This window comes from Trichoplax adhaerens, genomic scaffold, assembly GCF_000150275.1.
Source record: "Trichoplax adhaerens TRIADscaffold_7 genomic scaffold, whole genome shotgun sequence".
NCBI classification, from domain to species: Eukaryota; Metazoa; Placozoa; class Uniplacotomia; order Trichoplacea; family Trichoplacidae; genus Trichoplax; species Trichoplax adhaerens.
The window spans coordinates 3,581,481-3,607,858 of NW_002060949.1; the positions used below are offsets into that span (position 1 = coordinate 3,581,481).

Below are 26,378 nucleotides of genomic sequence, written 5' to 3' on the forward strand. Positions count from 1 at the left end.
ATATTGCTTTCATAAGCATCATCATGTTCGTTATGATAGCTTTCGTTACTTGATTGCAAATCATTAGCCGAGTATCCAGTATCTTTAGCTTCTTGATCACTGTTACTGTGTATACTTTCCCGATCTTGTTTGTCGCTACCGATATCAAGAGTTGGGCTATCCGTTGTAGCTCTATCTTTAATATTATAATTACTATCATAGCTATCAATGTGGATCTCTGGTGGCGGATTGACTCCATCTTGCAAGTCTGCATTATGAGTTGTAGTATCCTCCGCCGCCAACAGTTCCGATTCAGATTCCCTATTCTGCGGCGGATTGATTGATTCATGATCACTCTTATCTTGAAGTTGTTGATGTTCGTCAGTAGGATCTGTTGGAGAAATTTCAGGATCCAATTCCTTATCTGATATCAAATGTTCAGAACCTTCAGTTACTTTATTACTATCTGCTACGTCTTCGTTAACTTCTAATGTATTAGGATCATCAGAATGATGGACTATGTCAGAATTCTCCATTATATCATCAGATCCTTGGTCATTCCTTTCTTCGTGAACCTCAAATTCAGTTGTTTCACTTAAGTTGGTGGTTTCGTTCTCGTTGTAATGCTCATCTACATCTTGATCATGAGTTCCTTCGTCGTTGTCATTAGCGTTATCCATGATTTCTTTATCGTGATCTTCAGGTTGATCAGGTGCAGTTTCATTACCAACATAACTCGGTTCATCTTGCTTAATTTCTTGCTCTTGGCTTTTTATTGAATCTGAATCTCTTACAGGATCAGCTTCTTCATTCTCATTATAGTTAGTATTATCGCTTTCTGCCTGAACTTGATCCGGTTCTTCATGCTCAGATTTCAATGATTCATTATCATTTATAGAGGTTGTATCTACATGATCTTCGGCTAGATCTTGTTGAACTAGTTCTTGATCTTCTTCTACTACAGCCCCATTTGATGTGATAGTTGCCTCAAGGGGAGGTGATGAAGATCGGTTCAGATTTTCTTTTTCGATCGGTTCATCATCATGATTTGATTGATTAGCTTCGGCTTCAAATTCTACGGGTAGAGCTTCTTCTTCTTTCTTCGCCTGCTGATCTATCGTATCAACATCATGATCATCTTTCTCTTCTTCAATAGGTTGATTCATAGTATTTGCATCAGTTTCTTCTGCTAATGGTGTTTCTTCTTCTTCTACGGCTCCTTCGTCGAGGTCACTAGTCTTAACCTCTTCCGTTAAATGAGATTCTTCTTCTGCATCTAGATTCGTAGTATTGATATTATCCTCTTGTAGAGTCTTTGATTCTTCTATTTCATTATGGATACCATCTAATTGTGACGTATTAGCAGTTGCCTCTATTTCGGTTTCTTCTGGATCTGTATTTTGTTCTTCTATTTGTGGCTGATTAGATTCAAAATGATCAGGCAAGGCGTTAAATTGGCTTTCTCCATCCGCGAATCGGTCCGATTGCTGTATAATCGCGATTGGCTCGGTAGCATTATCGTCGTCAAATTGTTGTTTTTGTAGTGAATTGTCTGTGATCTCTTCTAACAGCTTATCAGATGGCACTTCTACTTCTTTGTGGTTATCTTCTTCTTGCTGATCAGTGGGTGCTGCTATCGCTTCAGAGTAATGTTCTGTAGGCTGAGCTTGCTCTAGCTGTGCTTCATAAATCCTCTCTTCTTCGTCTGGCAGATTATTTTCTAGTACCTCTTCTTTTTCTATAGCAATTACTGCTTCATCATTATCCTGATGATGTAAATCACTATCATCTTGTACAGGGTGCTCATCTTGGATATTATCATCGTTATCCAAATAGTCAGTTTTTTCTTCACGATCAGATTCACTTTCTTTATCATTAAAGCGCTGATTTACTTCAGAATCATCAATTATTTCTTCATCTTTGAATCTGTTTTCGGTCATCTCTTCTAGATCTTTATCAACATCATTATATAGTTCTATACGTACATTAGGTTAACAAGAAATTTTTAATAAGTAATACCCTTATATATATTTTAAACATTTATCTAAGCTATACTCTAACATTTGCTACATACCAACTTTTAAAGAAGACTGACTTATTTTATATTACTAAGATCTTAAAGAGTGAATTATGGTAGGATTGAAATCAAGTCATTTCAATTTAACACATAATTTAGACGTCCTAATCAAATGCTATTTCTACCGATTAAATTAAATAACAGGTAATATTAATAATAAATTCAAATTTATTATTACCTCCTTGATCATCACCATGGTCCTGACGGTCAAAATCTTCAGAACTAGATTCATTGTATGTATATGAAGGAGAAGGATGGTCATCGTCATGATGATCGGATTGATAATCGTTAGGTCGGGAATCCTCTATTAACTCCTTGTTATCTTCATGATCTGAAGCCTGTGCTTCAGAATTATAAGCATCATCTTTTTCAAATTCATCTTGATAATAATCCTCTAATTGTTGATCTGCGGCAGTATCATCATGATCTGAGTGGATAGTTTTCATGTTATCGCTAGGCTCATCTAGAGGATCATTATTATGATCGCTCTCTTCGTCAAACTTGTCATCATCATAATCATATTCGCTTTTTTGCTCTTCTTTATTAGCCTGGTATTTGTAACGGATAAGAAATGATATTAAGTAGGATATACCGGCTACAAATAGAATAAATTTTTTTAACCAATTAATTATATTATTGAACGTATACAGTAGTATCGTCTACTGACCTGATAGCTAGCTATCATAAATTATTATGTATGACAATTTTAGCGTATTATTGTTACCTCATTATCTTCTTCGAATTTCTCATCATCGTATTGAGAATATTGATCTTGATTATCGTCATCAGCATCAGATAAATTTTTTAATTCTTCGCTAGTTTTGTCCTCAAATTTAGTTGATTGAATGTGATCAATATTAAATGAACCTTCTTCTCTTTCAATTGCTGTAATAGCATCTTCCATCTCATCGATATCTTGAGATGTAACTGCAGTACTTTCAGTTGTTGTCAAGGTTTGCTCATCTTGTTGTTCAATTTCCTTTTTTTCTTCTTCGCTCATCGAATTCTTTACTCGACTTCCATATGCTGTTCTTGGTCTGTTGGAAACATTAAACGTTGAACTATTTTTTAATTCCAATGCTAATTTAACGATACAGTAGTAGCGTAACTAGTCATTTCTCTCTAATTGCTGATACAGAAATGAGGTACTTTCTTTAACTATCTTAAATAACTGAAATGGTAACCATAATCTTATAGAATCGAATAATCTAATTAGTTTACCTTTTGCGAGCCAATTCAATCCCTCGTTGATTAAGAACGGGTATACTCTCGTCAGTTTCGCTCTAAATATGAACAAATATTTAAATGTTAATACTCGAATTATTTTATGCTTAGCTTTTAATTTCTTCATGTCATACTGTATGATACGTATAGCTGAGGTCTAGGAAATAATATTTTGCTATATTTAATAAGAAGTATGCTACATTAAAATGTTAGCCGTTACTTTTAACATTGATCATTATGAATTATAATATAAACACTACTAAACTGGAATCGTTAAGATAAATTATTTCTTTCACAGCTAAAGATAGTTACTAACATTTGTTTCCAGAGTATCGGTGATTGCAATTTTGGGCTTATTTGGTGATTTTGCTCTGGATAACATCTTTGCGGTTGCTAAGCATCTATTTATATTAAATATTTGACGATACTTAACAATTTAATACATACACGCGTATATATATATATATCAAGTTAAAATGGCACAGCTAACTTCAAGCGTTAATTTTTAATGTATGGTACGTAATTGTATACACTGAATGTCATGAATACCAAGCAAATTGACATACTTATAACAAGGTGCAGCACCATCTGCTCCAACATATACAAAGTGGCTGCCTAATTTCTGGCCTGCTCGATGCTTATACTCACAGCAAGCGCTTACACGAATATCTTGCATACCATTAACGTAAACGGTTAATCCAAAAGGTGATCCGCGATGTCGTCTTGAAGTAAACTTAAAGGTAGCTATAAAGTAAGATAGAAATTGGCAATAGATTAGAATTAATTATTGATGTTTCTCATTATAATCGAATATTAGTTACAAATATGAAGATTATAAAATACTCTCTTATATGTTATAATCGCGACAGTAACAATACTTTTCGTAGTAAAGTACCCAATCGGACAACTAAATAACAATTTTAAAGATTTCATAACCATAAGGGTTTATATCACGCTAAAATTAGACGAATATCTGCTAGCATCAGAGTTGCGTACTAGTAATTAAATATCATAGTTTGTATTTCACCAATTTATTATCAAAACTGTAGTTACTACATTAGTACGTATAAAATCATAGAGGATACTACAACATGTTTGAAACCTTAATAAAGTATATGCATATTTACTTATACTATACTATGGTAAAGGATTGATAATTCATGATATGTTACACTTCTTGCATTTCTAAATCTTTAGTCAGGTAAATCATAAAACTTACTATTAGGCGTCAATTTCCCTTTATAGATGCATAAAGTGCTTCCTCCACAATGCTGCTGTAGTACTACTACTTCGCAAAGTTGATCGTCTACGGTGCCCTTTAGGCTAATATTTAATCCAAGGAATTTCATTGTAACATTACATAAAGATTGTAGCTGAGAAAGAAAATATGAAAACAAAAACTTGTTATTATAATTATAACAAAGAATTCTTTTGTTGGTTTTAAATATTTGGTAAAGTTTAAATTTAAATCCAACGTAAATAAATGTATTTGATTGATCATGATGATTTTCTTTATTGACTTCTTACCTGCATTCGATTCCCAGCTACAAATCTTGTGTAAACTGGTATTTTAGGCTCTGATTTCTATTTCGAAAATAGTAGAATTGCATTTTAATCTCAGCCACAAAACAGTAAATTTAGCTATGGTTACACAGATATAACTGAAATTTGAAGACTATGTGATGAAACTTTATTAATACTAGTAGAAGTAGTAAAGAATAATTAAATTAACGAACTGTTTTCTTGAGTTTCCTCCTAGCGATCGATTTACGTGGAGAACGTTTCGGCTCTGGTGGCGGTCTTGGCTCTAAGGGTTTCGGTTTTAATAGGAGTTTTGAATATGGCGATTCTAAGCTCCCTGGATCTGTTTTATACGAACCCCAAGCTGATGGGTCATCGAAAGGTTTAACCTCCGATATCTAAGATAGAAGGATTATTTTAAATCTTAGTTATCTCGATATAAATTGAATGTGAAGGAAACAGCAAAAGGATCGGCTATTAAGTAGGCATCTTTATTTAGACATTACTTACATCTTGAAAATGTGATACAACTTTATCCTCGTCCGACATGATTGTGTCAATAACTTCATGAAAGGCATTTTTACTAGTTTTTGATTTCCTAGGTTTACGAGCTACGGATGCAGATAATCGACGACGTATTGGAGCTGTCTGTGGTCTTGGTGACAGTGCTATTATTTGCATATCTCTATCAGCATTCAAATTTTTACTGCGTGATTCCTACCGTATGCAAATGAAAGTTATGTTATTTTCTATAGAAAGAATTATACCTTTTGTATTACCACTGAATATCTATTAGATAGCGATAGTATAATAGGTATCATATTGATATTATCAACATAAGTAATGAGTTATTTAATTTTAATGTAACGTCATCAAACTGAATATTTAATATCATCCAAAATTACCATAACATGCAATACTAATCTATTAAATTTCAATACCTTTATCCGATATTCAATGCAACTTATTATTATTATTATTAATGATCACATGTGCTTGGATTCAAATTGCACTTTACCTTGATATCTTTGATTATTTTATCTCTTGAAATTTCTTCTAGTTTATTTCTAATTAGTAATCGATGATTTTTCTATTCAGATAAGAATAAAAAGATCAATGTAAGGTATAGGAAATTTCATTTTAAATCAATAGGATTATTTTAAATGTTGAGATCGTATTTTTTGATTAAATTTTTATCCATTATAATAATTATTATAAGTCAAAAATATTGTTATATTTGGATAAAATTATCTTAATATGACTTGTTAAATTATCTAATGTTATGTTTAGATATAATATTTTAGGCATCTACCTCCATATCAATCACTTTGTTTACAATAGCTGTTGCTAGGGCATCTTTTAAACGTCGCTTGTGCTCTTTACGAGCTATCTTTGCTCTCCAAGCTGCTTCATTAACCACTTCACCTTGTTTTGTTATCTGAAGTAAATAGTGTTAATTTAGTATTATTATAACAGCTGATATGCTAGTTGTAGTGTTTAGCTTCTGTTTTATAATATTACAATTTTGCTGCATAATGAAGTGGTAGTATAAAAATGAAAATTTTTTAATATGACAATTTTTCATACGTAGAATATATTATGGTAAATATAAGTTAAAGTTATGTCGGAATTTTATATTTATAATATCTCTAAATGCGATATTACAACGCTATATTGTTCGTATTGATGACAATCCTTAACCTTACAATTGATAAAAAAACTGTAAACAATTTTTAAATTGATGATAGCTGACTTACCAATCCAGTTTTTATTAGGTGCTTTCTTATTCTATTATTGGCAAAGTAGCCAGATAAATGTCTATCTAGTAGACTATTATAAGAACCTAAGGGACTATAATGCAAAGGTGATATTTAGTTAGAAAACATTTACTGTATGGGTAAAAAATCATATCCGAACTAATTGATAATATGGAATAGTCAGACAATGGCTAGAAAATCTAGAAATAATCGCATGTTGGACGTTCAATCGATAAAAAATAGAAATTGATTGACTTGAACAAAGAACAATTTTAGGTTATCCTTGGTTGTTTTGATGACTAGATCGTGAGTTTATAATAAAGTGATGGCATGACATGAACTCATTTTCATGGTATCGGTTTATCCACTTTAATCACTTGAATTAAGATGGCAGTCAAGTTTTTTAGTACGAAATACAATTATGGAATAGTGTACAATACATAGGAGAAATATAAAATTTACTTTATATGCGAGTGTATATTTAAATTCATGTTATATCATTTTTGAAGTAATTCTTAGTTTAGGAATGATTATAATTGCAATTAATTGTATGAACACTAGATCTGCTACTTTCCCTATTGAAGTAGATGATAATAAATCAGTCGGGATCAGTTGACGACAAGTAAGGTTATTGCAATTTGATTTTACTTCTGAATCAGTTTCTATTGCAATTATAATGAATTCAGTCACATTGGTATTATCAATACACTTTACAAAATTATGTACTAATATGTTAACGTCTTGAAACCGGGATATTAAAGGCAATTTGGACATCTTGTGCTTATCTTGATAGTTATCCATTACGAGGAAAAAATTTTAAGTTATCGTATTTTTATTGGTATACAATTAGTTCAATTAATTTTTGATAAGGAAATAGGGCGCTGACATTATATTATATATCATTACTAAATGATACGCTCTTAAAAAGTTGTATTAGTCTATGGGCTGATAAAATCTTAGTTTACTGTTAAGTATTGTCAATTTAAGTTAGGTTACACACTAAATTTAAATGATTGATAAATTCCAGTGGAGAAAATACAATTTTGGGTTTTGGTACTGAATCATTCTGCTATTTCCTGTATTGCATATTGTATTGTTGTTCCAGAAAAGGTCTCGATCTTGGTAAATTGAAGATATGAAAGGAAGGCGTAGTAAAGGTAGTATATTGTTTTATTAATTCTAAGCTATCATAAACCACCGGTATTACTACTTTATAATATACCGCAGTCTATTTGAAGGTATATATGTACAGTATGTGTGCCTACATGAACTAACGATCGTTTTTATACAAATTGTGTTCTAGTGGTTATTGATGGCTAATTCTATTGAGTTACCATTTGGAGTGTGTGGCTGCAAAAAGGTTTATGGAAATATACCAGTGATGTACCAGTAGTTTGGACCTGTCTGTTTATCACACTTGATCATCAATTTATGTACTGTAATATACTTCTTCTATTTTGTCAATCTATTAACAACGTTATAGTCGTTGATGTGATTTGATTCTGTAGTCATTTAGCGTTGGTAATAAGAGAATATTGGCAATCATTTGTATTAAAATAGGAGAAATCCACTTTTTCTTGACTGAAAGTTTTAATCGTACAGTTATATAATATAACATAATTGTGATAGTACGTGTTATTTTATAAATCAAACCTAATAATATCGATGATGTATGTAGAAAATAGAAAAACAAGAAAAACAAGGGACGACTAAAAGTATTAAAAACCGATCACTTTTTAAGGGTTTAAAAATGACATCCAAATCACCTTAAGATAAATGTTATGAAGAACAAAAAGAGGTAAAGATGAACCTAGAATTTAGGTCTATCTATTTTAGAAGTACGTATACCTTTGATCAACTTGAAACATCATGTTACGGCTGAACACTGCTTTCCGTGCGTCCTCTTTAAAAATTTCTAAATGGAGTTTTTCAAACTGCCAACATCAAGAGTTATCTCCAAAGCCTGACTAGAAAAGGGTTTACTTTTACTTTATTTACGATCGTATGTTGGATAGTCAAAGAGAGTATTCTTATATCTGAATTAGGCTACAGTAGTATCTATATACATACAGATGTATAATACATTGTATTTGTTTGGTTTGACTAGTATAGGTAGTAAAGATTTTAGAAGAGTTTCATCGGCTGGAAATTTTACCAGTAGTGTTCTGTACTGTTTATGTTGTCATGGTTACTGCAGAGCATGCGTATCATTTCAATTAATAAAGCAGCACTATGAAAAGGCTGCAGTCGCTAGGGAATCTCGGCTATTATAAGAAGAATATTTGTATTTACCATTCTACACTCTTTATGAATAATCAGCTATCAATACTATTGAATAGTACAGTAATAATTTTAATTTTAAAGGTGTTATTTTTCTTTCTATTGATAACCAACTGTGTACTGCTTGCAGCGCTATCTGTGGCCAATTCATTATGCCGCATTGACGTGGCACCTCAATCTTGCGTGGTATACGGTAGCGGGTAGCATTGATTCCGTGCACCGTCGATGAGTCAAAATAATTGGACGCTCTCCATAAAAATACATTCTATTCTATGAGCTTCCGTGTGATTAAGTGAAGCATAGCATGCAGTCGCCTAAGTTGATAGCCTGTATCCTTACACTGTACTGGTGTGGTACTCATCAATGCCTTCAAGGCCTTTGTGAGATTGGCTTCTGTACGCCATCGGAGTGCAAGAATAAAAACCCGACTCTCTAGCCCTTGGGCATCAATACTGACAAGAGTACGTGTTTTCTTTTCATTTCTATCATCGGCGTTTCAATTTCAATGCTTCATTCAGAGTACAGTAAATTCCCTTATTTTTGACTCAGTGAGTCCCTAGCTGTAGAGCGTCATCAGAGTCAATTGGGTCAAAGAAATCGGCTCGATAAATGCAATTGCTGACCAAAAGGCTGAGTCACCGACTGAATAGGAATCTCTATGTGGATTACTATTGACTTCTGGTCGTCGTTTACAATTAACTTATGAGTCTACAACACTGTCAGCTTTACACTGCACAGCAGAGTGGTGTCTATGTCACTATGCAGTACCATCGACTGTACTGTAGTGTCAATATCAGTCTAGTAATGTGATATTCCGACAGTGAAACACAAACTTGGCCTATTTACTTGGCGTTGAAATGGAAAATCGATGCTTTAGAATGCATACTGTACAACTGGTTCTGTTGAGAGCCATTTTATCGAAGTACAGTCGAGTTGGAATCATTCTGTCTGGGGCTGCTGTACAGTGTACAGTGTACAGTACTTTAGAATGCATACAGTACTGTACAGTACTTTAGAATGCATACAGTACAGTACAGTACAGTACTGTACTGTACAACTCGTTCTGTTGAGAGCCATTTTATACTGTAGAAGTACAGTATGTACAGTACTGTACACTGTACAGTAGAGTTGGAACCATTCTGTTTGGGGCTACTGTACAGTGTAATACAGTACTGTACATTGTACAAATACTGTACTGTACCGTACATGCTGTAGAGAAAAGTGTGCACTACTGTACAGTGTACAGTGTACACTGTACAGTACAGCAGTAACAATACCTTAATAGACAACGTGTCATTCAATTTTGAAGTGGTGACTGAAGTGAATTGTCACGGGCGTCAGGTCTGTCATTCCGGGTGTCGTTCGTTGCAACAGCGGCATGCTCACCCACCTCCCATCTACGTTTGACGTACAGTAGACTGTCGTGACCAGTGAGTGACTGTACTCTGTGTCTACTCACACAGTATACAGTACGATCTGATAGTCTCACTCGGTTAGTGGTGGAGCGCTTTAGTTTCGAGGAAGGAGTTGAATCCTTTACTGCTATCACTGGCCATTTTTTTTAGACATTAGATTAGGCAAAATTCAGTGAAAAATGTCACTGCTAGGATCTTTCGGAAGTAAAAGTTCTTTTCTAGTGGGCAGAATGTCCTTTGAGAAGCAAGAAACGTTGATTAAACTGGTTATCTTGTCTATTGCAGTCGTTCTATGTAAGATTTTAGGGCATTATTATTGATCTTCTTTGCCAAAGATGCATTTCAATGCATTTCACAGTAATCCTTCTTATTCAAATCTTGACCAATGTTAGTTCATTTGCTATCATTCAATAGTTGAAATGGAGTAAACGACAAGTAAAATACATTTGGATAGTATGGCTTGTTGGTTATTTTTACAAGTGGTAGTCTTGTAGGTGACAGTGTGCCCGTTGCTATTCTAGTCGTTACACTGGCATAGTCTATCCTACTATCCTATGCAGTGAACGGTACAGTAGAATACTTTGTAAAACGTTGTGCGTAAATGGTTCCTTTTCAATGTCCAGTGTACAAGAGGTATTTTACGTGCTCATAGCAGGTAGCGTCTACTCCGCCAATCTTACTATTTCTGTCTAAATCGATTTTTTTGTAGCTCTGCAGCCAAGTTAGACAGTGTTTTTCGACATAATTTTCTGGCCATTAAAGCTGTATTTTAGCCTAAATAATGAAATGAACTCCAATGATGATAACTATGGTTAAAAGTACGAGTACATGTTTGTGAAGACTTTTCTTTTAAAATTATGCTTTCCCCTACTTCATCTCTGACGTTACAGTATGTAGATTGCATCGGGTCCGATCAAGTTACCGTTGTTTCGCTAGTAATTTTTCATGCTATTACGCTATAGTATTGATACTCTAGTAGCAATGTGGTTAATCATAGCAATAAATCCTTCAACTATTCTCCTACTTTATTGTACAAACTTTGCAAATAATCCTCATTGTGATGCATTCTTTTTTAATCTTGAAGTAATCACTAACTCAAATATTAAATTGACAAGATGTCATACTTGATGAAAATGGAACATGTTAAATTCTAAAATTTTTCCATAGCTGGTTTTTACTAAGTAAGAAAGACTAATAGAGCTACTCTTTACCTTTTCTTTTTGCTACTTAGCGTTTGCCACTAGGCTGTTTTCAGTCTTACGATTCGAGAGTGTTATTCACGAATTTGATCCGTAAGTTCTGCGAGTAATTGATTTCTTATATAATTTAATATTCTACCAACGACTTGGTGTGGTACCGGTTCTAGTTTCTCAAATCGAAACAATATCGCCCATCTTAGGTACTTTAACTATCGTACAACTCGTTTCTTGGCTGAAGAAGGGTTCTACAGCTTTCACAACTGGTTTGATGATCGTGCATGGTATCCTTTAGGACGTATCATCGGTGGAACCATCTATCCCGGTAAGAATTTCATTGTCAAATATACTTGATCACACTTTTGCCTACAAATTTGAAATCATGCTTAAAAGCACGGGAAGTTCCTATTGATTACGCTACCATACAGAAATTTATATTCGTTATCTCTAAACCGTTTTCTTTCGATAATCCGAAAGATCCTCAATAAAATCACTGTCTGCATTCGTCAATATGATACAGCAATTCATGGATACTGACTGACTTAGATCAGTTCAAAATGTCCTTTGGAAAGGATCAGAATAGTCTTTAGTAATTTGTTTGGGTTGCTTTTATTTGATTATATAGTAATGAGATAGCTTACATCACGTTGTCAAACTATTACTGATTTACTAATGTGCGGCGAGCAAGGTATCGCTTGTTTTTTATCTGCGGTATCTTGTGCTTGCACTGAGTATCATTACAAGCCCGTATGATAAAGTGTATTAAACAAAAGAATAAGGTAATATATTATTATCAATACAGTACCGTATGATTAATGTAACAGTACAGATCAATTCCTTTATACAGTATATATAAAATTTAAACTACGCAAATGGCTATTCTTAATATAAGGTTTACGGATTATATTTGGCTTTACATAGTTATATGGTTAAGCAAAATACAGCTCTTTTCGTAAATGATGTAAAAAGAATTAAATACAATGCAATCGGATTGTTACAATAAATCGTCTCTGTGCACATTCCGTGCCACCGCAACTGTAGCCAACTTAGTGCGGTAGTATTCAATACTTTTTTTTGAAATACACTTCATACGAATGTATCAATGGAATAGTGAGTAGCTTTTGTTAACGATACAATCTTTATATGCAACACAGTTTCTCATTTGTTAAAATATTAAATTGAGTAAAATGTTATACGATGGTTGCTGAGCTAGTGCGCTAACAATTATGATAACTGGTATCATCATCGATGTGCTGGATAGTTAACTGACAACCATTGATAATATTCAAGACCACTTCCATATTCAGGATAGTAATCCATAGCAATCTTTCTCATTTATTCAAGGATTAATGGTTACTTCTGCCTTCATCTATCATGTTCTGAACTGGTTCCATATAACGATAGAAATACGAAATGTTTGCGTATTTTTCGCTCCCCTCTTCTCTTCATGTACAACATTGGTTACTTACGGCCTGACCAAGGAATTAAAGGTGAGATCGATACAGTAGGGTAACGAACAACTATGAATAGGATTTCCGATAGTTACAGTGTCTCTAGCTAGTTTTAGCAAGCTACATCAATATTTATTGGATAACATATTTTAGCTTTAGCGTAACGTGTATGTTAGGATTATAAAGAAATATAATTACAATCTACTGTATATTCACACGAGCTTTATTACATGCTAGCAGGTAAAGATAATCTTTGATTACTATATGAAATTGTTTCTAGTTTCAGTATAAGCGTTGAAATATTCGATTATATAATCTGATTTTTTCTTTGGGATCGTAGGACTCAAAGGCTGGCCTTGTAGCTGCTGCTATGATTGCAATTGTACCTGGTAAGTAACAAATTTCTTTCTCTTTCGATATCCTGTAAATAAGTAAAGAAATTATAGACTTGGATTCTTTACTAATAATTGACCTGGATAGGAATAAAAATAATTATGTTATTTTCATACAGGATACATATCTCGTTCTGTTGCTGGCTCATACGATAACGAAGGTATCGCTATCTTCTGTATGTTATTTACTTACTACATGTGGATTAAAGCCGTCAAGACTGGCTCCGTTTATTGGGCAGCAATGTGTTCTTTGGGCTACTTTTACATGGTAATAGCAGTAATACTTTAGCATCTAGCTGTATTTTCTAACACAGTGAAAAGTCAGTAAATAATAAGAAAGATTATGAACTTAAATTAATTACCTTGTTAGGTTTCCTCATGGGGTGGCTACGTTTTCTTAATCAACTTAATCCCAATTCACGTTTTTGTCTTGATGGTGACTGGACGATTTTCGCATCGAATTTACATCGCATACTCTACCGTAAGTAATTGATGAAATTATTCTATATGGTGTTAGGATAAGTACAGATAAGTTTGGTAGTAAATTTTCGCGCTACTGAATATTTTCAATCTAATTATCCGTATTCATATTTTACTCATGTAATCATTATAATTATCGATCCTATAAATAGATGTATTGCCTAGGAACTATTCTTTCCATGCAAATTTCATTCGTAGGCTTTCAACCGGTTCAATCCAGTGAACACATGGCGGTAATAGACGGCTACGTTAAATCGTTTCTTATATCTGATAGATGTTGCTTGTCTTAAGGACTACATTCATCATTCAATCACTAGGCTTTTGGTGTCTTTGGGTTATGCCAAATTTATGCTTTTGTTGAATACTTGCGTTTTCGCTTGTCCAAAGATTACTTTCAAATCCTGTTTAAAAACTTGGCAATTCTTGTTCTAGTCATAGTCGGAGCTGTTGCCATAATTTTGGGGATAACAGGCAGTATCCTTTGATCTATAATTTAAAAATACTCAAAATGAAAAATATTTCAACTGCGTTTCAATTTGACTATAACACCCTATTTACATGTACTAACCTTAACAGTAAATTAAAAGAAATTGCGCCTTGGACTGGAAGATTCTATTCACTACTTGATCCTTCTTACGCTAAGAACAACATCCCTATTATCGCATCTGTATCTGAACATCAACCGACTACTTGGAGTTCATTCTACTTCGACTTGCAAATGCACGTATTCATGTTTCCAGGTTAGGATCTTATCTTTTGATGATATTTGAATATAATTTATATTGTTTTCGTAGTAAATTTATAACCAATCAATTTCTTTCTAACAGCTGGATTGTACTTCTGCTTCAAGCATTTAACCGATGCCAACATTTTTATCATAATCTACGGGGTCACAAGTATTTACTTTGCTGTAAGCGATTTTAAGACTATCTTAGATAGACATGCAAGCGATAGGTAACGACCTTTGCTAATATAATTGCTGTTTTCAGGGGGTTATGGTTCGTTTGATGTTAGTGTTAGCGCCTGTTTGTTGCATTCTATCTGGTATTGGAGTTTCGTCCATTTTATCGGCTTTTATGAAGGTAACTCTTTTGCGATACTTTAAACATTATACGATGATGTTTCGGTATAAGTTAATCGTTAAAATACAAAATAGAACCTAGAAACAACACGCAAGGATAAAAGAAATAAACGTCAGGATACTTATCCTGTCAAAACGGAGGTAACTAGAGTTACTTATCTATCGTAAACTTGGTTAAATTTTAATTACCTATGGTTCTATTGGAGCTAGGTTGCAGTTTCTGTCATCGGCATGATGACCCTTTTCCTGATTACATATACCTTTCATTGCACCTGGGTGAGTAGTGCGAGTGCTATGTTTGTAGTTTGCATAGTAAATCATTACCGTTTTAGCTGAATTTATTGTATTGCAATCCGGTAATTTGTATAGGTTACATCTGAGGCTTACTCGTCGCCATCTATTGTTCTCGCTGCAAAGCAGTACGACGGCTCGAAAATTATATTTGATGACTTTAGAGAAGCTTACTACTGGCTACGTGAAAATACTCCAGAAGTATTACAAACTTATCATTTTTTTTAACAGCGCTATTCTTTCACTACTTTACACCTAAATTTTATGCTTTTATTGTAATGTCAGGATGCAAAGGTTATGTCTTGGTGGGATTACGGGTATCAGATAACTGCCATGGCAAATAGAACTATTTTAGTTGATAATAACACTTGGAATAATACTCATATTTCGCGTGTGGGGCAGGTTTGTTTAATATTGATATAATCGATTATTAAACTAAATTAATTTTTACTATCACGTATTGCATTATTAGTGTAATAAATGCTAAATTTATGCCTTATCTTTATTTATAATACAAGGCTATGTCCTCTTCTGAAGACAAGGCATATGAAATTATGAGAGAGTTAGATGTTGATTATGTCTTGGTCTGGTTTGGCGGACTGACTGGATACGCATCGGATGATATCAATAAATTTCTGTGGATGGTACGAATCGGTGGTAGTACGGAAAAAGGAAAACATATCAAAGAAGAAGACTACTACACAAAAACCGGTGAATTCCGTGTCGATAAGGAAGGATCTCCGATATTACTAAATTGTCTTATGTACAAGATGTGCTACTATCGCTTTGGTGAAATGTATACTGAACAAGGTAATAAATCATCGTCGTCAGTATTAACATCTAATGCGTGCGCTCTACTAACAATATACTCTACCGCATGTTTATAGGCAAACCGTCCGGTTATGACCGAGTCAGAAACGTTGAAATTGGCAATAAGGTAGTGAATTAATGATGGTAGTATATTTTATATAGTGATAGGTCCTCAATTATATCTATGACTAATATACTGGTTATTTTTACCAATATAGGACTTTCAATTGGACGTTCTTGAAGAAGCTTATACCACGGAGCACTGGCTAGTCAGAATTTATAAAGTCAAAAAATTAGATAACAGAGGTTTATAATGACTTTCTCACTAAAATTTGTGTGATTGTTATACAGTATTTGACGCAAATCAATAAAGTTTTCATATTTCTTCCAAGTACTGACGCTGTTGCCTTCTAGTTAATTTCTCGATATCAAAAATCGATTCTTGACAAAATTGTACAAGCATGTATTCTAAGCAGGTTTAGTCGCATTAGGTTTTAGTAGTTAATAAGTATCTGATAAGTAACTGCGCGTAAAGCCATCAATTGAAATAGACTGAATTTTCTTCAACACTTTATTAAAATTTTATCATCAGACAACGTAAACCATTTATATAGTTTAGGGAACAGAAAACGAAATTATAACAAGTTTTTTGACTTTAAATCGGCGTATATCACCGTCACTCAACTGATAACAATATAGCCAGTAGTGTTCGAGGCCGTATTTGCTCTTGCATCTAAGAAGAATATTATTTACAGACATGGAAATAAATAATATCAAATTAATTTTAATTTTGAATGATAATCTCTGGCAAGAAATCTTCAGTACCACAAAGTAATTCATTAAAAGAAAATTGCATTGTTTGGGATAAATCATAAGGTACTTGATAGACAGTAAACTAATTTATATTAGAATTTAGAATTTTTAATAAAGCTAAGAATGATAAATATAAATAGATTGTAGTAGCTTTTTATCCCCAATCGGAATAATTTATCCAACTCCATTTTATTTTGGTGGAGTTTGAGATCCAGTATCTGTTTCATTTTTCGATAAGTCCGCATCTTTCATTGTTAGATTTGGTGAACTTGTTTGACGAATAACAATATCCGATGCTCTTAGTTCGCTGTAAATATTAGTTGATGTAATTAATTTCAGTGATAAAGCAAAATACTTTTCAATTATAATACATGTAAATAATATTATTAGTGAGTTGCTAAAGCCGTTACGTTGAATTACTATCAATCTTACGTATAAACCTGCTACGTGCTAAGGCTTTAATTGGTATAACATTATATCATCGAGAAAGCGCAGCACTTACTGAGAAGGAGTCAATTCCAAAACAGACGAATGATGCCTTTTCTCCCTCTGAGCGTAATCGTTAGAAGAATCGGTTAGCTGAGTTGTTGAAATTTGAAACGGTACTCCTGGATTGGTAACAATTATTTGGTCGGCCAATGGATTACTTCTTCTGCAAGCAATGTGACATTTTAAAATATTATTTTAGTGGATAGGAAATGCAGAAATAAAATCTGCAACTAGAACAAATGTATGAAAGATAGCTAACTCTTACTTTTCACGCTTTTCTCCAATGGTACGAAGCCACTGTAGTAGATTGAAGTCTGCGACACCTATGGCATTATAACAGTAAAATATAGTATATATAATCGGTTTCATTTTACTTTTTGCTTCTGAAAGAGTAATAATAAGTCTACATAGGTTTTCTACCTGATGATAAGCCGGGGTTTGTTTGACCGATGTAAATATATAACAACAGTGTTACTGAAATATTAGCTAATGCATATCCCCAATTTGTGACAAAGCATAAAATAATACAGCTTACGGCCTAATAAAACAAGACATATATATATATATATATACCTTAATAAATTACATTTTCTATATTGAAAAATGCAATATTATAACTCTAATATTTATATTAATTTAAATTTTAATTACCCCAGCGAATGATAGCCATCTATTGCATAATTGTGAAAAGGAAGCTTTCGGTTTTCCACTTATTTCTAATATTATTTCTAAGTACAATTGGTAAAAATCATTGTTTTAATTTCAAAAACTTTACTCTTCAGTAGAATCAATGTTTTCCTTTTTTACGCTTTATTTTGATAATGAATAGTAAATTATAAAGCATATCGATATGGAAACGGACTAAGATTAAAGTAGATTTTTAATACCTTCAGTTGTCTTATTTTGTGATAGCAATTGTTGCTTATCATCATCGTCATCTCCTATTGCTTCCTCTTGAATATCTGCATGACCATTAAAATTTTTGGATTTTTTGTCGTCGCTAAGACTATCCTCGATCTTATTATTTCGCTTTTCATCGGTTTGTCCATCATCGTTAATAGTAATTTTAACACCATCCTGCTTAGAATATGTCGCTTGATGGCTTAACGTGCCATATTCCTTACGGTCGATGCTAGCTTGCTTAGGAAGTGGTACAGAAGGGCTATAGTAGGAACTCATAACACTTTTATTTTTCCTCTCGACTTCATTTAACGATTTCCAGCTGTCATCTTCAGTATCATGCCAAATTGTTCTTTCTTGCTGTATTTCTTGCTGCTTATCATAACTCATAGCTAATGCAAAGTATGAATAATTTATTGCACTATAGGTAATCATAAATGGCATAGCGACAATTGGACCGAGGGTATTTAGATGACCAATTAAAATAAAAACGAATGATAATAATCCAATTATAAGGGTTGCTAGCCAAGGTTCTTTATTTGGTCCTCGCTAAATATATTAGATAAAAAAAATGGCCAAGCTATTGGTTAGCACTCATCATATATAGATATATATATATATATATATATATATAAGCATTACGAGGTTTTGTAGCTATAGTTGTTTGTTAATTATTAATATCCTATACGTATCATTCTTTGCAATATTAATGACGACAAGGATTTAATATAGTAAGAGTAATTCAATTTACCCCTTTCGATAGATTTTTTAGGATAGGGACAACATCATCTAGTGCAATCTTTTGTAATACCCTTGGGGCCCCGTATAATCCTCCAAAACATGATGATAACGAAGAGATATATAAACCTATCAGAAAGAGAACAGTAATCCATGATACCTATTTTGAAATTATGAAAGTAGTAATTTGAGTTAATTTGAGAGACGAAATCATAGTAATGAAGATTTTTGCTAGATTACATAGTACTGTACTTACCCTACTAGCAATTAAATAGTCACTGACAAGGGCATCGTTTGTACATACTGAACCAAGTAATATGGCAAAAAGTAGGTAAAGGAATCCACTAGAGTAAAATCAATTAATCTCTTTTAAGTCCATAGTAAGTAAGTGATGGGTATAACCTTAATAATAATGCCATTAAAGTGACCTATTTTAATTTACCTTACTGCTAAACTAGTTAGCGATCCGGTAGGTATACTTTTACCAGGATTTTTCAAATCACCACTCATATTTACTCCTGCCATAACACCCGTAGCAGTAGGAAAGAATACACCAAATACAGTAGAAAACGATTGGCCGGGTTGGAAATGGGGCCACGTATTATTGATAACCGTTTCTAATTTATAGCCAGTAATACCAAATGCTGCAGTGTAAAAAAGAAAGCAATTATGATTGATATTTAAGTATCCATTCTTACATTTCAACAGTTAATTTTTCCATCAGAATGAATGATAATTTTTCATACCAGCATTTGTATCTTTGTGAATAAATGTGCCTAAGACAAAATCTACAACTGCTAAGCCCAAAAGTCCGAGTAAGACTAATTGTAACTTGATAACCCATTTAACACCAGCTAAAACAATAGCCAGAAGAACAAGTAGTGTTAAAGTACTAGTTAATCGAATAATCCAGATATTTTCTGTCCGAAAGACACCAGCCAGTGATTCACTAAATCCTGTTATATATAACGCTGTACCGACGGCCTAGTTGCAATACGATATAAATTGTTATTGGTTAAAATAGAATGGATCAGTAACTTAATTTTAAGGTTAGCTCAATACTTAGTAAAATGGTGAGAAAAAATATGATACCAGTATTAACTACTCATTGAAATGGAAAATTTACTTGTCCGAAACAGTATAGAACGCCAAAAGTTGCACCCCATCGCCTTCCAAGGACGTGGGATAGCAAAAAGTAAACGCCTCCACTTCCAATTCTCGTACGTTCACATATACCAATAGTTGATAATACTGTAATTAAAGCTATGCCAAGTGTAATAAGGATGATTACCATGGATAAAATAATCCCGGCGTTGCCCTATTGCCCATATACAGGTAATAATGGTAATCATAATTTATGTAAGTGATGATTCACAATAGCAATGTTAAATTTTTTAACTATAATTACTTCATTCAATTTAATTTTTCTAATGCATATATGGTATATCAGAGGTGTAATGTATAAAAATAATAAGTTTATTTTTCTAGAAGAAAGATTTTATAAGCAATAACTATGACATTCGAAATTTGATACTCTTATATCACAATGCAATAGAAATTTTACGATTTAATACTAATTTATAATAATGCTCGATTTAGTGGTAATAGTAAGTATAGTAAATGCGATATGGTATTCATGGAAGATTTTTGGATTAATGGAAAAATATAATCTCTTGAATAGCTATGTTAAAACTACCAGTTGTTTGCTTTCAAAGATACATTACAGTACCATTGTACTAAATTCATTTAAAATTATATTACTATTTACAGTTGGTAAAATAATAAATCAAAGAAGAATTACTATCTATACGTTTATATTACTAGCGTCGAGTTGTAGACACCATCTTATCGTTCATTATATAGCATTAACAATGATGTTTAAAATGTACCTCGTATAGCATAGGCATAGACGTAAAAGAAAGAATGTAATTCATAGTAGTACTTACAACCATCCAGCCGGTCCTAAGGAAAATGACCACACCAAAAATATTAATCATGCAACTAGTAAATACGCCTATATTGAATGAGAATTCAAAAGGAATCAAAATTATTGTTATAAATTAGTTTTCAGTGCTTAATATACATGGAAAAAATTAAAAGATAATGGAATGTAACGAGAATAATTTGTTGCATGTCTATAAATTTTAGTGTCGCCAATGCAATCATTAAAATAACAATTTTTAACGTATATCTATGATTATGAATAGAATCGCTTTGGTTGATTTATTTCACTAATACCCATATATCCAATAGTGTTACTAATTACATTATTATGATTAAGGCATAGCTTAACGTTACTTACCGTCCCATGTACCAAATAAAGCGGGCTCTCTGACGAAGAAATTTGCTTTCCACCATGGTTGGAAACCTTTTGCCTAATAAAATACCATTAAAACTTTCATTTCAATATCTTTCATGAAACTAAGTATTGTTAGTAAGATACTATATTACAGTGTTGTTTTCGTGTATGTATCATTGCGCAACTATCAAGATACCATTAATTTACTCATTAAAACATAAGACTGTTGTATTATTTTCCTTGAAGAAATAGATAGCATTGGTATAAGAAATATTGATCACAAATGAGATTCCAGTTAGGATAAAGAAAAAATAAATATGATTAGCGAATGATATCGCTCAATTATTGATAATCAAGTGAGCTTCCACATTCGTATATCATTTTAAGAATAAATATATACCGGTTAAGTTTCAAGACATAGCAGACGAGTGTTGTAAGCATTGATGGCCATAAATTTAAACATGAATTTAGAAGTAACAATAGAATAGAATTAATTAAGGAGTAAGCTACTAAACCATTTCCATATCCAATCATTTCATTTTTTTTTTATAGTACATCTTGAAGGAAAATACTATTTTTGATGAATGGATAACTCCACCCCCTGTTAGAAGCAACAATTTCTATAGTATAAACTTCTAGCTATTTTTTGGCGACCGATAATAATTTAATTTATAGGAAAATTCGTGACGAAATCATAAATATAATTGGTATATTTTATGTCTTTTGAAGTCATTCATTGGGGGTATACTTGTATACGTGTAAAAGTATTTCCGTGAAAATTATTAACGCCAACTGTAACTACTGGTCTACTAAGGTGATATTACAAGTTATCCATTTTCTATTAATACCGTATTTCTATCTCTATTTTAAAATGAGTTATTCTTAAGCAGTGATTACCCAAGTAAGGTAAGCTGGTAGATTACATAATCACTATGTTATCTATTATTTAATGCTTCCAGTCATTTTGAATACAAATAGTATTTTATCTTGAACTGTTAGTGTAAAATGATTTCCAACGTAACTTTGATTCTAGGATAATCCATTGAAAGAATAAAATAGATATCATATCGAATGCTAGCCAAGCTATAGTATAACTAAATGACATTGTCAATATCCATTAGAGTTAATACTTTGATCGAATGCATACATATAATTCAATCCTATGGGAAGAACTAATCTACAAAGCCTATAGCCTCTATTGTGATATACGTATAATTCGATATCACCATCTGGCTCATTATTTGGATATTAATAATTAAAATTATCACTTGGAAGGTAATATCATTAATTGTATTTTTCCTTCCATCGAATTGTATGGTAGAAAAGGGAAAAGTACCAATTATAAACAAGTAAATAAGCATCTGGTCAATCTAAAATATCTTCTACACTATATACCTCTCTATATTATTCCATACGCTATATATATACGGGTATTATCATGATTAGGAGAAGAATGCAAGAAATCTTTTCTCAAACTATTGTAATAAAATTGCCTAAAATCCGTTGACTTTGTCTAAAAATAATAGGATAATAATAAATTGCGTTAAAAATGCTTGAAATAGAGTATCCATTAGATTATGATCACCAACTAGTTCATGAGTTCATAAGGAAGAGATTTTCCTTGCCTTCTATATATCCCATCGTAAGCTTGTTCAATTTTATGATCATCATTGTGAAGAAGAAATGGTAGTCTGGTAAAGGATTCCGGGTAGAATAGAATAGGAATAAATTGTGATCACTAACCGTAGGTCAATGAGGAAGAAAAGTTTACTCTACCATCTCAAAACCCCATTATAAAACTTGTCAAATTCGTCTAGGATCATTGGGAAAGAAATATTGCGATCAGGGAAGGGATTTTGAGTCGATTAGTATAGACTATCATCATCAATGATGGACCCATGTCAAAGAATATCTTTGCTCTTACAATTATGCCAAATATTTGAGGTGCCTAAGAAATCAACCATGAGATACCTTTCTATGTAGCCTATTACAAGCTGGTTGAATTCTATTTTTATTATAGTTATTGAGAAAGAGAAAATAATGGTTATGAAAGCGATTGTAAGTAGAATTAGAATAGACTATAATAATTACAAGGGTCAATTAGGATAAAGGCTAAAAAAAGAAATGTCTCATTTTGGTTACAAAAGTATGTTGAATAGATTTCATTTATTTTGATGAAAGTGGTTTAGTCCAGATTAGTCATTCGATATTGTATTGCTGCGCTTATTGCATTTTCCTTTTCAAAAGTAGAATCGATTAAAAGGGCCAGAGATAATACAGTTCAAGTAAAAGACTAAAACTATGACAGTATTTTTATTGCGAGGAAATATTCAATTTGAAATTTTATTTTCGAGATAGATCGCATTTGAGTATGTTAAGTGTCTATAGAAGTAATGTGGCCGTGGTGTACCTTATTTCGGTGATAGGGTTCATCATTAAATCTATTTTCGAGATAGATCGCATTTGAGTATGTTAAGAAAGTGTCTATAGAAGCAATGTGACAGTGGTACCTTATTTTGGGTGATAGGGTTCGTCAATAAATCTATTGGATGTTGAATAGATGGCAAAGCGTAGTTTACAGTTTGTGCCTCGTTGGATAATTTTAAAAAAAGATTGTCAACAACTAAAGTACTCCAATCTAATGGTAAACAAAATAATTCGAAATTGTCGTCAATTCTATCTATAGTATTTATGGAGTGGATGCGGAAAATGGATGGCTATGACTTATAGAAAGAAATAAAAAGCAATGGAAAATATCGAATTTATACATCAAGTCTATTGGTATCCATAAGGACGTTTCCGAAAAAAATGTTGAAGGTTGGAACATTGGCCGGTAATATTAAAATATCGAATTTCTACAGCAATCTATTGGTATGTTAAAGCAACATGGCCTGTTCAATTAATTTATCCGATGTATGAGAGAGAGAGAGAGAGATATACACAAAATCTATTGGTAACTATGTCGATATGGACGTTTTCATGGAATGTTGAACAAGTTGGCCTATAAAATTCAATATCCAATTTCTATACAAAATCGATTGGTATCCATGTCGATATGGATGTTGGAATGGATTGTTGGAAGAAAATGGGGCCCGTAAAATGAAATGTCTAAATTATCTCCAGAATCAATCAATCGTAAAATGTTTAATAGATCGACATTTGTAGTAGATTGTTCTTCAAAATAGGAGAGAGAAAGACAAGGCTTAAAAACATTGAATACAAATAGTATTCCATTCAACTTGAACTGCTGCATCTAAGCACCAGACTAGTTGTCCATTGGCATGTCTAAATTGGAAATTTCTTCTTTCCAAGTGACAAGAAGCAATGTTGTGGGCAAATTTTGTTTTTATTGACTTTGACAATATAAAAAGGAGCATTGAATAGGGACAACATCTGTAAAGTAATGTAAAGTAGGCTCGATGTAATTGTTGAATGGCTTTTAAAGCTATTGAGTTATTGCCTCTATCCTTTGCAGCTTATAAAAGATACAACAGCAACGACAAGAAAAAATGAAAGTAGATTGTCCACATTGTCGGCCGATTGGAAGGCACATCAATCGATTGTATCCTGATGGATTGGTGTTAAAGTACTTGGATGCATATGAAAAGTAAATAAAAAAAAAGAAGAAGAAGAAGAAACTGCTCCTTCTTTGCATCTATCCAATGATTGGCCAAGATTAATTATTACCGCTAGTTTAATTGATGGAATCAAAAAGTCCTACGCATCCATTTAGTATTCAACGCGTTTGAATAAATGGATAAAAAATTGGGGCTATGAATGATTCAACAATTGTTGACATTGATTCAAGAATGATTAGTGGCCTACTATTTTTATATCGTCGTTTACTCGTCTTACTTAACGATTGTACGGTTTAACTATTTCAATCAAACAGTTTTGTTATTTAGTTTAAAAGTTGAATTATTTTTTTTTCTTTTCATGAAGTAACGGAGAAATAACTTTAGTATTTCAAAGTGATGATGATCGTAGTTTTCATTGAACCTATTCTATTGATTTTCTAACTTCCTGTAGGCAAAAAGTAACTTGTACAACATCACAACTTTATCATGTAGTCAAAAGGATAAATTTGAAATGAAACTATTCAAGTTGACAATTCAAATTATCCATAAGTGTAAAAAAGAATGAAATTAGCTGAAGGAGAGATAGTTGAAAATGCAATTCTAACTGTAAATAAGGTTACGCAAGGAGTTGAAAAAATATCAGAATCCAAAATAATCATTCATGCAAAGTGTTGAGGTGGTTCAGGAGAATTGCGTTTTATTCTTGGTAAAGGAATAAGTGTTGTAGACATTTGGTTATGCTATATCTGTCATGATTCAATTAGAACTAGCTTTAATTTACCTCTCGTTCTTCGTCTTCTTCGAATAAATCTTTCATACTTTTCCCTGCTTGATGAGATGGAGTTGTATAAATTTCTAACGGGCTATTTGTTGATGTTAAATCAAGACCTTGATCTAGATTGCCATCCGATGTCTGGACTTGATGATGATTTAAATTAGAGTTATTTTGATCTGAACTTTCCATTTTACTTTAACTTGTTTAAGCTTTTTCAGGTAGAACATCCAATTGATAGTATAAGTTATATATATACAGGACTTGAGAGGAGTTGTTGCTGTCTTCTATGATACAGTAATTAATGTCAATGTCATGAGCTAATTTGCACTTCTCTTTAGTTGCGGCTATCAATCCATAAGACAAAAATGAAAAAGAAATTGAGAAAAAAATAATTTCATTTCTTCCCTTGTTGAATCAAAGTAGATCGATGAAGAATAGTTGCATTATTTAAATTGGTTATTTGTTATGCTCTAATAAAGAAAGAATAAGGAGATGATAATTTCATAAATTTATATTGGATTGCTGTAAAAAGGAGGTAGGATTAGAACTTGAACTCTTGATCGTATCCTAGTAGAATCGCTGAGTGATATCCATCCGCTAGAGCTATGGAAAAGCGATGGAAAGGTCGAAAAGATTGCATGGTTTAACTACATTTGCTCATAGACGGTAGTCATGACTGTTTCTACCGTCTCTACTTTCAGCGATAATATTGGAAGAGAGAATGATCCTATTTTGAACTTTCGATACCTCTATTAATATTCTCCTAGAATGGCGAGATGGTGGACACTTAACGAAAGCGATGGATAAGCGATTGAAAAGGGGAAAGTAAATC

General features: G+C 32.7%; 2 protein-coding genes across 2 annotated transcripts; one reads left to right on the top strand and one right to left on the bottom strand.

The window, feature by feature from the left end:
* The first annotated feature begins 10,480 nt into the window (after positions 1–10,480).
* TRIADDRAFT_36216 (uncharacterized protein) lies at positions 10,481–16,345 on the top strand. Its single transcript, XM_002114044.1, has 19 exons — positions 10,481–10,547; positions 11,485–11,545; positions 11,653–11,774; positions 12,794–12,939; positions 13,241–13,289; positions 13,412–13,560; positions 13,663–13,773; positions 13,925–14,005; positions 14,090–14,246; positions 14,360–14,512; positions 14,600–14,682; positions 14,762–14,854; positions 14,929–14,994; positions 15,064–15,129; positions 15,223–15,345; positions 15,430–15,546; positions 15,663–15,954; positions 16,032–16,081; positions 16,173–16,345. The coding sequence occupies exons 1-19, from the start codon at positions 10,484–10,486 to the stop codon at positions 16,266–16,268; spliced, it is 2,079 nt and encodes a 692-aa protein (XP_002114080.1). The 5' UTR covers positions 10,481–10,483; the 3' UTR covers positions 16,269–16,345.
* Positions 16,346–18,123: 1,778 nt separating this feature from the next.
* TRIADDRAFT_27374 (uncharacterized protein) lies at positions 18,124–21,257 on the bottom strand (the record flags this gene model as incomplete). Its single annotated transcript, XM_002114371.1, has 8 exons — positions 18,124–18,705; positions 18,908–19,054; positions 19,151–19,238; positions 19,337–19,538; positions 19,641–19,878; positions 20,021–20,212; positions 20,841–20,908; positions 21,197–21,257. Coding segments are annotated over 8 exons (1,578 nt in total), but the record flags the coding sequence as incomplete, so codon positions are not given.
* Positions 21,258–26,378: the final 5,121 nt, after the last annotated feature.